Source organism: Punica granatum, chromosome 5 (genome assembly GCF_007655135.1).
Source record: "Punica granatum isolate Tunisia-2019 chromosome 5, ASM765513v2, whole genome shotgun sequence".
NCBI lineage: Eukaryota > Viridiplantae > Streptophyta > Magnoliopsida > Myrtales > Lythraceae > Punica > Punica granatum.
In genome coordinates, this window is record NC_045131.1 from 5,693,521 (window position 1) to 5,705,013 (window position 11,493).

General features: G+C 40.2%; 1 protein-coding gene across 1 annotated transcript; it reads left to right on the top strand.

Annotated features, from left to right (window-relative positions):
- Positions 1-4,402: 4,402 nt before the first annotated feature.
- On the top strand, positions 4,403-8,894 carry LOC116208204 (probable beta-1,4-xylosyltransferase IRX14). The gene is made up of 3 exons (XM_031541522.1): positions 4,403-5,440; positions 5,860-6,411; positions 8,226-8,894. The coding sequence occupies exons 1-3, from the start codon at positions 4,722-4,724 to the stop codon at positions 8,464-8,466; spliced, it is 1,512 nt and encodes a 503-aa protein (XP_031397382.1). The 5' UTR covers positions 4,403-4,721; the 3' UTR covers positions 8,467-8,894.
- The last annotated feature ends 2,599 nt before the right edge of the window (positions 8,895-11,493 follow it).

An 11,493-nucleotide genomic window follows, 5' to 3' on the forward strand; every position in this document is an offset into this window, starting at 1 on the left:
TCGAATTGAACTTAGTCGGAATCCAATTAAATTTTCAAATAACATCTTGCAATCCGAAATAAAAAAGCACCCCTAGGTTTGAGCTGCCGAATATATGCGTTTGAAAATGTCTAATACCTAACATTTTTGTTCTTATTATTGTGAGTATTTAAGTAAGGGAACGATACACAAATTATCATGCATTGCTGTATATATTAAAATATGCTTCTGCATTTCCGCGTTACCTACAGTAGGAGTCTTTTATCGATCATAAAAAATTTTCACAAGCATCAAGAAATACTATATATGAACGACTATACATCATTTTTTTTTTCTAGTATCAAATAAATAAAGAATATCTAAGTAGAGTTTCATCAAAAAAAAGGAGAAGTCTAAGTAGAGGAAAATGGGATTGAAGTATCGAACTGTCCCCCTTACTGTACCCATGATGATGGGTTAATTTGCCTCACCATCCGTCTCACCTCCCATGGTCCAATATTTTGGGAAAATATAAAATAATCGAATTCAAAGATAATTTTTAGAAAAAGAAAATATTTTAATAACATAAGTTAGTTTATGTGATTCGACGTATATTCTCCTCATTCATAAGATTATGAGTTGAAGTTATGTGAATAAAAAATTTCATCATTGAATCAATTTTATTCTTTAACGAATTAATTTGATTTGCATATGAATTACTCGAGATTATTGAGATTCTGAATTAAGAAAGGTACTTGCAAACAAGCTAAGACTGCACTCTCCTCCCGACAGGGCAGCAGGATCAGGCCGACCCCATGTCAAAGATCGGCCGCTCTTGATTGTTTAATCACCGTTGATTCGGATGACCCGGACCAAGCCTACAGTATTTTAAGGTGGACCCGCACGCACGGTAGGTAGATTATCCTGCCACCAGAGTCCGTGATTCCAGATCGTTTTATTTTTACATGCATTAGCAAACAAATTTCGCACGCTGAGGAGGAAAAACAAAGGACAAATTTCGCACGTGTCAAATGAGTTGGATGGATAGATGGACTTGGAGGGAGCAAAAGTCAAAGACGGAAAATGCGGGGACATAGAAAAACTTAGGAGGTGACGTGGCGGCAATCTATTGGGCTGCCTACTATGTTGACTTGTCACCCCTAGTCCCTCAATTTATGGATTGACATAAAAGTCGTAGCCGCGGACAGAGAAGGCAATTAAATTGCCTATTGATTGATTTATCTTTTTCATGTATAAAAAGGTCAAGCACAGAGCCATAAGTGTTTTATTTGAGGTCTCTCAACTCTCCCTCTAAATTTTTTCGATTTTTAGATTAATTCTTAGCTCCCTAAATATTTTCGATTTTTTTATTTTATATTTAAAAATTTGTGACGCTCAATTATTATATTGAAAATGTAAGTGACTTTTAATATCACGATAAGATATTTATGGATTTTTTCTTTCAATAAAAAAAAGAGAGGAAGAGATGATAAATTTTTATCATAAATCAAGGAGTCACATCTTTGCACCATAAAAATTAAAATGTAAGTTACTAAAAATCATTTTTAATTAAAAATTATCAAAAATATTTAAATTTAGTGTTTTAAATGAGAATGTGGCAAAAAATAATTAGGAAACATAAATTTAAAACGTTGAGAAACTGGATTCCACCTGATATACAATTAAATAAGAGAATTAGTTGTAAAATCGACACTAAATCATTTAAAATCAATCTAAAGTCTAAAGTATTAATAATTATTATCCAAAATTAGAAATTAACTATTAAATTTTTTTTTTGTTCATAACAAATAAATTCATCTTTATAAATTGTGAATAATTATTATATGTAAACAAATCTGTGCAACGGACGTGATTGAAAGCTAGTAGGTATTGGAAGCTAGAGATGAAGAACCAATGAGGTGTAACTCGTTGGTAGTGTGTTAGTGATCTAAACACTAACCCTCCATTTGGATGGAGTGAAACGGAATAAAAGGAAGGGACGGGAGGGGATTTTGTATGGGAGTTTTTACAAATCCCATGCAACTTTCAATTCCCTCCATTTCTCTCATTTTTCCTACATGCTATAAGCCTCTAAAGAGACTCGAGAGCAAATAAGGGGGTAAAGTCTCCCTATTTATTATTGAATCGCTAATACTCTGACTTTACACTTGGAGATGAGAGGTGTTCATCTGATACCTTATTGGGTCGTGGTGACGAACGCAATCCCTCGAGTTTTGATGTAGTTATGATTCAAATTTGACATTTTGCGTCGGAGCTGATCATATATTTACGCCCCATAGGATTTCGCTACGCCCTGTAGAGGTTGCTAAACCGGTCGCCCCGATCTCTTTTACCTATTAAAAAGAAAAGCTATGAAGTCATGGTAGGTTCATTGTATTAGAAACGAGATATTTTACTGTTCATCTCATGAATGGTCATGACGTGGTCTTGTCCTGTTGCAGAATCTATTCCATATTTGCGACTTGCGAGTGCATATTGCCCCCGGAAAGTCGAGATTGAAGGAAGAACTAGAAATCGAGGTCCTATGCTTAATTTTCTCTCTCTTTTTGGCTGGGTCTAATGCTTAATTAACTTGTAAGTCCTTAATCTAAGGGATTAAAAATAGTTAGTGCATCCCAAATAGACAACAAATCGAACATGATAGTAGGCTGAGTGACATCGGATCGAATTATCCACCGGTTTCCAGATTATTTGGCCCACTATATCTCCACCAGATTTTGTTTTTTCTCGGAGATTGCCATCCTTCAATCATATCTTAACACACGATATGTTTCATCATCCGCTTTATAACTTGTTTATTGATTATTGTGGTGGGATTAATGAAAGCAATTTGCAAATTGTCAGCAGCTAACTATGCAAGTAATACTTTTTAAAAATGTTGGAATTGGAATGAGGAACAAGCCAATCAAGACCAAGGAAATTGCCCAATGCTCAAGTACCTTTCCACCACCATCACATAATAAATAAAAATAATTAAGTTTCGTGCCATCATCTTCATCTGTATACGTTCCTTGACGAGTTAGGTAATACAATGCATTTCTCATTTAAAATAATTAAAAATATCATCCAGTAAATCAAGTGTAGATTGCTTTGAATGGCAAAAGAGTCAGCTAATTCTGCTTCTCTTTTTGAGAATACTCTTTGAAAGCGGATACAATTCCGAGGGATCGAATATGAGCCAACATAGATGATCGGGTTGGATCGACCCGAGAGGGATTGGATTAAGCTTAAGTCCAAGTGATCTTGATCGCGCTAATTAAAAGCAAAAAAGCATTTGGTTGGGCACAGTGCGATGCTTTTGGATGTACTTTTCCTCTACATAGGATCTATACATAGAAGCAAACGAGCAAAGCCCATAAATTAAACGGGCTGCTATTAATAATACAACTGCAATTGCTTCCCCTTCACATTTGTCTTGGCCCAGAAACCATTTCCAGACACATGTTCCAGTTTCGTACTGATGACCGGGCTCGGATCGGCCCGTGATGGATAGGGTTGAGCTCGAGTCTGTATATTATATGAAAGCAATCTTCATCCTCGGGCATTTCGCATTACCGGGGATGCGACGCGACTCGAACCCTAAATCCTCCACTATTGGATTACATCACCACTTGAATCCTCTGCTATTAATTGGCCGGTGTGTGTTGTTACAAATATTACATTGGATATTGACATCCCTTAATTTTTACTGGACCCAATGGTATAGAAAGATCACAATCTCGTTTACCACGCTTTCTATCAGTATAACATAATGAATAACGAAATGACCCTCCTCGTCCCTCAGTTCTCAATGCAGTTCCGAATTACAAATGCCCTTGATTGTTTTTGGGGCATCTAATGGCATCATCAACGGCAAATATTACATTAATTAAACCGACGGGTGTGAATGGAGTGGAGGCATTAAAATTAAGTTGCTCGTGAAGCTCGTTTCAATAGACCTCCTACCTCAATGACTGACCATTGACCTAACCCTGAAACCCCATTGGCTACTCCTTCTCTATCTCTCTCTCTCTCTCAATTAGGTGCCCATTAGGTGTCCGATGACATATTAATTTCCAAATCTTCGCTTAAATAGTTACTAAGTCAAATGCCCGTTCTTCCGACACAGCCCCCCGTGCTCCAGTTCCATTCGCCAGCCACGTGTCCTTCATATCCCCAAAATGCCCCTCCAACAGCCACTCCCCAACGACCACCGCTCCTTCTAGCGGGTGCCCCGCTCACACACAAATTCCCGTATACTGTCACTTTCCGCCGTTGGATGAATCCATCTCGGGCCAACTGAAACCATCTGACGGTGTCCTATGCTTCCCAGGGATGAGATTATGCCGTAACGGACGTAGCTGATTATTTCGGCTGTTCGGACAACAGGCTTGTGCCGGGCCCCTAGATTTTGGGCCCAAGTCCAACCGAGTCTCCTCTCTGTCTCTCTCTCTCTCTCTCTCCCCCCTGTTCTGCTGCCTGATAGTAGAATTGAAGGAAGCAAAATCCGACAATCGCCATTGGCGAGTTGAGAGAGAGAGAGAGAGGTCGATTCTTGAAAACAAAGCAATGATTTGAATACACAACTTCCACCCCGCACCAACAACACGGGCCGGTCGGCAGCTGGGGGCGAAATCAACATCATATACCTTCCAATTCAAGTCCCTCCATCAGCTGTCCCAGCTCCAGTCACAGAGAAAGAGAGAGAGAGAGAGAGAGAGAGAGAGAGAGAGAGAGACAGAGAGAGAGGGTGAGCTGGGAACATGAAGCTCTCAGCATTACACCAGAGCTACTTGAACCGCCGGAGCAACAGCTTCCGCGGGCCGGCCGTGGATGCCTCCGCGGATGGCGGGATGAAGTCCCCGGCAGCGGTGTTCTGGCTGGCGCTCCACGGCCTCTGCTGCCTCATCAGCCTCGTCCTTGGGTTCCGCTTCTCTCGGCTTGTGTTCTTCCTGCTCTTCTCCACCTCCGCTACCAACCTCTACACAGCGCCGTTTCGGCCGGCCACGGAGGTCTCCGACGTTTCAGTGTCTCACCTATCCACTCCCGTCGCGAATCAGGCGCTCCCCGTGAATAAGACGACCCCTCGGGTGGTGGTCGGACGGCATGGGATCCGGATCCGGCCGTGGCCACACCCGAACCCTGTCGAGGTCATGAAGGCGCACCGGATCATAGAGAGGGTGCAGAGGGAGCAGAGAGCTCAGTTCGGGGTGAAGAACCCCAGGACGCTGATAGCGGTGACCCCGACCTACGTGCGGACGTTCCAGACGCTTCACCTGACCGGCGTGATGCACTCGCTCATGCTGGTTCCATACGATTTGGTGTGGATCGTGGTGGAGGCCGGTGGAACGAGCAATGAGACAGCTTCTCTCATCGCAAAGTCCGGTCTAAGGACCATCCATGTCGGCTACAAGGAGAGGATGCCGAGCTCGTGGGCGGATCGCCACCGACTGGAGGCTAAGATGCGGCTCCATGCTCTCAAGTGAGTTTAATTGATTATCGTCCATACAACTAATTTTTCATTAACTGAATTTATGTTGAGCTTCCGTTTTTTTCCCTTTAAGCCGGAGAGGAATTGTCATGATGAAGTCGAGTTCGGTTAGGAATGGCCGTTCTTGCTCTAGAAATCATATGATAGAACAAAAAATGGATAATTATCTTGGGGAGGAGTTAAAATTCTTAGCTCTTCTGCTGCGCAAAAATCGGAAAGGGAGAAAAAATCTTCCCTATTGAGACAGGTGCGAGGTGGCTGGAACTCTGCTACTGTGGGAGTGGAGCTAAATGTTGTAATCAAAGTTTTCCGTTATTGTAACGTGTACTCGAATTTTTCCTTGCATTGACGTAATGAATGGCGTTGTTCATAGTATTTGAATGTAACTCAATGTATGTGCAATGGTGCAGGATTGTGAGAGAGGAGAAGCTCGATGGGATTGTGATGTTCGCGGATGATAGCAATATGCATAGCATGGAGCTCTTCGATGAGATCCAGAATGTGAAATGGGTTGGGGCCCTCTCTGTTGGCATTTTAGCTCATTCAAACAATGCGGACGAATCATCCGTGTCTGCGGCTGAGAAAGAGGCAGATAATCCTCCCATCCCAGTTCAAGGTCCAGCGTGCAACTCCTCCAATAAGTTGGTTGGGTGGCACACATTCAATTCGCTGCCTTATGTGGAGAAGAGCGCCAATTATATAGACGACTGGGGTACGGTGTTACCGAGGAAGTTTGAATGGGCTGGGTTTGTGGTAAACTCAAGGCTTCTCTGGAAGGATTACGATGAAAAACCTGAGTGGATGAAGGACCTGGCCTTGGTTGATGGGGTCGATGATATGGAGAGCCCCCTTGTATTGATGAAGGATACCTCAGTTGTGGAGCCTCTTGGAAGATGCGGCCGCCAAGTTATGCTTTGGTGGCTTCGTGTTGAAGCTCGTTCTGATAGCAAATTCCCCCCGGGGTGAGTATCATTATTGCAAACCTTACTTCTTCTGATGCCCTTGCCGAAGGAAGTTCATTATGATTCTTATCGCTGTTGATCAAATTGACAAGCTCCATTTCAATTTGCTTTTTGAGAAATAGCTTTCATAACTTTCATATGGCTGCCCGTGATGCTTGCAAAGAGCAAGTCCACATAGTTGCAGTTGTTCTTCGATCAATTCCCTGCGTGTATCTAACTTCCATTTCATTCAATAGGTCTCCGAAAAATAGGGCTTTAAATTGCCGTAAGTTTTTTGGAATATCTGCTTTGAAAGAGTAGAACATGTTGAATTCATCGGTCCTGTTCTATAGTTTGATAATGTTGGAAAGGAAATGGAAGGGAAGAGAATGGATCAACTATAAGTACAAAGGAGTGAGGAGAAGACTGTTGTTTTAGAGTTGGAAGTTAATGAAGGAAAATGAGGGAGTTTGGAACAAATAAAAGAAACGTATGATTTGCATATCTTATTTATGGAGAGTTATAGAGACACCTATCTACGTATTAGTAAAATTATCGGAGAACCTTGTGTTATCAAAAATCGCACTATCCTTCGGAATTTGGTCAAAGTTAGTATACTCTATGTTGACTAAGCAGATCATTTTAGGAAAACGCTCGCTTCTTGCTCTGATTCTCTAATACAAATTCATTTTAGTAGCCGAACCATCACATTTAGCATAACTTGTAATGACAGAAATTTGTCTTCTCTTAGCCTGTAGATAGAATGTGAGATAACTACTTTTTGTTCTGGAGTGATTAAATCATATGCATTAGTCATTCGATCTCTTTGCTCAGAGTGACCACTAATTTTTTACCTGGCTTATTATCTGAAAGGCCCTCTAATTGATTGATAAGTCACACGGCTTTGTCATTGGTTTTTCTTTAGAAAAATCGCGATCATAGACTTTCTAGTTTTGTCAAATGATGAGTAAGTCCCTCCTAGCTTTGGAAGTTACAATGGTGGCCTCCTAAAATACTAGCCCTGCTAAGGCATCAGTCTTTCACAATGTTTTTAATTGCTGCTTGGCTTAAATAGATGAATATCTTAAGATCTCATATTTATCCGGATATCTGCTTTTCTCGATCAAATCGTCTTTTCTTTTCCAGAGTGTTAGCGAATAAACAAAGTGCATATGATCATTTTTTTTTTCCCCAATTCAAAGCTATTTACTCAAAATTTTAATTATTAGTAAAAGCTGGACGCAAAGCAATTGTGATTAGAGATGCGTAGAAAGTCGTGCTGAGAAGTACACTAAGTAAGTTCTCTCTAGGTTTTGACCCAAACCTTTTAAAGCTGATCCTTTAATGTGGACTGATATGGACAGTCAAAGATAATCCAGGTGGTCTAAATGTTATGAAGATGATACTGCTTGGTAGGACTTGCGAGTCTAGAAGGGAATTTGATGTAGAAGTGATATTTTTTTCTCCAGTCTATCTAAGATTCACAATGTAGCAGATACCGATTTGGCATCAAAAATATTTTCTTTTGTTTTTCTAGGAGTCCCTTGACAAGAAAAGAGCTCGGAAAGTGGGTTTGTAGGTTATTCAAAGAGTTAGATAAGGTGGTTTTTACATTAAGTGACCTGCCACCTATAGTCTTTGATTATTTGACAAGTTCCTTATGTGCTATGCAATTGTGAGCTTATCTATTGTTGAAAATAAAACTGATGAGCCAGAATTCTATCTTTGTTATTTCTTCTGTATCTGTTCTTAGCATAATTTTCTCCTGTTTGATATCCTAGATGACACGATTAGGCTGTTTCACTAACCATTCGCTGCTGTTCCTATATGTGCAGCTGGGTGATTGATCCTCCATTGGAGATCACTGTTCCATCGAAGCGGACCCCATGGCCGGATGCTCCCCCAGAGCTCCCATCTATTGATAAATCAATCAGCGTCCAAGAGCAGATGGTGGCAGTGAAGCGTCCGCCAAAAACCCGAAGCTCCAGATCGAAGCGGAGCTCACGGAGTAAGAGGAAGCATGAAGCGAGAACAGTAGAAACTCAGGTTTCTGCAAAGCAAACCGAGCAAAATTAATTGAACCAGATTGTATTAAGTAGCTGAAGATTCTTGGGAACCTAGACTTTCTCCACTCTGTGGGCATGACATTCTAGCTTCGGCACCAGAAATCTACAACCACAGCCTGTAAAAAGAAGAATTCGAAATCACCTGCTGGTGCGAATAAGAGGAGATCAGTTTCGGTTCAAGAGGTCGATCTAGGTAATTGCACATTTGTTCATTTATGTTCTATTTCTTTCTTTCCAATCGGATTGAGCGGTGTTTCGCGTCGGGTGTATTTGATAGTCTTGGGGTGATTGTGAAGAAGGATTTCTCTCGCGTATACGTAGTCTACATAAGCAATAGGAAGTATGAAATTCTCTGTTTAAAGGCTCTTGGATTATTCGAAACCACATTGAATGTAATAAAAATTTTCTCGGAAGACATTGCTGCCGAGTGCTCTAGCGTGTTCATGTTGTCTTTCTTCTTGTTCGTAAGATAAGGTTCTATATATTTCAGTCTGGTCCATCACAATGATTGGTTATGGTGGGCTCCTACGGTATAAATACTGGACCTACAGAATCCAGATGACTGTTGGTCACGTCTGGTAGACCGAATATAAGCGCGGGCAGGATTTCTCAAATCCTTATCCGGTCTTTGGTTACTACTGTAATGGGATATTTAGGAGGACTGGACGGGATTATTGTTTTGAGCCCCAAATTCGGCTCAAAGGGTGGGCTGGTCCCGAATTAGGATATTATATTATTGGAAAAGATAGAACTGCCCCTATCCTTGAATCAAGTTTTTGAATACTGCGACCTTCATGGAGAACTTTGGACAGGGGTGGGGATGCTGTGCCCTATTCCGGCAACCACAACTCTGATGGAGGTAGCTAGTAGGGTTTGGCATGGTTTGGATCGGTTTGCGACCGAGTTGAACCACAAAAATGGTTTGATTCGATTCGGGGGTTCAAGTCCGAACCATGGCCACTTTATGTGGAAAAAACCGAACCAATAATAATTGGTTACGTGATGATATCAAGGTTTCAAGATCGTGACCCTACCTAGAATCGTAATGGGGTCGTGGGATCGAAGATCGCAAGATCGGATTGAGGATTTAAAGTCTTACTTATAATGGAAATGTATTGCCATTTACAATTTTTAGTCGCCATTCAAAAATCAATCCTTATTATCAAAAGAAAGTGTACCGCAGTGGTGTATGTCATCGCCCGATAATTAAGAGATTTCAGATTCAATACTTTTCTTTTTCATTGTACTAGGTCCCTATTTATACGATTTCGAGTTTCAGAAATTACAAAAAAAAGTCAGAGAATAGCACAAATCATAGTTCACAAGTTCCCAAATTATAAACCACGATATCATAATATAAATAACAAATAAAAACAAAAATAAAAAACATATCATATGTCATTTTAATCGTCGTGAAGATCTTCGTCATCATCTTCGTCATATGTCATCGAATGAGCCAAAATCTTGGCCAGAAAATGGGGTTTGCTTGACCCAAAATTACTTTTAAAATTAACCAAAGACACATGGACTAGGATTTGTTAGATCTTAACTATCTAGTATCCTATAATCCTACTATATATCCTAAACCCATCTTACCTTTTAGATATTTTGGTTGATATCGACATAAGTGGCTGGAATCGAGATTGTAAGATCACACTATCTTAAAATCCTACAAGTTATCTTCACAACCTTGGATGATATACATATAAAACATTGCTCCATGACGTGAATTAAGTTCAGTAACGACAAAGCTAATCGATACTTGGTTTAATGCTTTGGTTCCCTGGAAAATATTGAACCACAAACTATACCCTTTTTTTCTTTTTTCCTCCCTGAGTTACCATGAAGCGCATACACCCGAAGCAATTATTGTCAGACAATGTTTAACATACCGTTAGTAGGTTCCGTGAAGTGAAGGGTTTGAATTAAGCAAAGATAGCCTCTTGCTGACAACGCATGTAAAATGAACATTGGATCATCTTTGTCGAATGATGAAAAAAAAAAAAAAAAACCCAAAAGATACATATTAGTCTAGGATCGTTGACGCTAATGACTGTCCTATGAACATTCCTAAGGAGCCAGAGATTCCAAAATGCAATCCCTATCTTGGCAGTGGCAAGGAGGTGAGCCCTGGACAACGGAACCACCAACACTGTCTTAGTTCCTCTCCTTTTAAGTAAGAGAACAAGGAAACGACCAAGAGGCCCCTTTCATTGTGAAGCAACACCACAAGAAAAGATCGATACGACGGACCCGGCCAACCTCCCCTGCAGATAAGTATACCCATGCATCTTCGGTATGATATGAATGATGGATGGGTGGACCAACATCTCAAAGAACTCTTGTTGGGATTAATGGCCATCACAGGGGTTTCCGCGTACTCCTCCTCCTTATTTAGAAGAGAAAGTAAAACATTTTTGGGGTCAGTTGTCAGGAACTTCTTCTCCGGCCGCTACCTTGGACATGAAGTTTTGGAGATCTTAATTCCCTTTTTAAGATAACTAGTAAAAGTTTTTGTCAATTTTTGCATGACCGAATGTAAATATTTAATATATATGACATATAAATAAGTATTATAGATAGAAAGATAACCAATATATATTCAAAACTATATATATATATATATATATATATAGATATGACCGAGTAATTAATAAACACTATAAATTATAAATGAGACGTTTTGTATAGGGTTTTGGAAAATACAGTGAGTAAAAAGTTAATCGAAAATAGAACATAAAACAACTAAAACTGTTGTTGAGATTGAATCGAGCACCTAACGTATTAATGTCAATGAAACTGTGAAATTGAATACCAATAAGGGTTGATTCAAGCGGCTTGGTGCCCATTCTCCTCGTTCTCCTTGTTCTCCTTAAGCAAGGTTTAGGGTTTAAAATTTTCGATTGGGAGAGCTTTACCCATACTGGGCCGACTTGCCTTAAATTGGATTAGTCAGAGTCTATTAGACTTCTGGATACCGGGTAAAAAAAAAGTGAGATTGAATAGGCATCAATAAGATTATCGGTAATCTTAAAAA

Coding starts and splice junctions, on each gene's coding strand:
- LOC116208204 (XM_031541522.1), top strand. CDS start 4,722: ATGAAGCTCTCAGCATTACACCAGAGCTACTTGAACCGCCGGAGCAAC. Junction 5,441..5,859: donor ATGCGGCTCCATGCTCTCAA/GTGAGTTTAATT, acceptor GCAATGGTGCAG/GATTGTGAGAGAGGAGAAGC. Junction 6,412..8,225: donor GATAGCAAATTCCCCCCGGG/GTGAGTATCATT, acceptor CTATATGTGCAG/CTGGGTGATTGATCCTCCAT.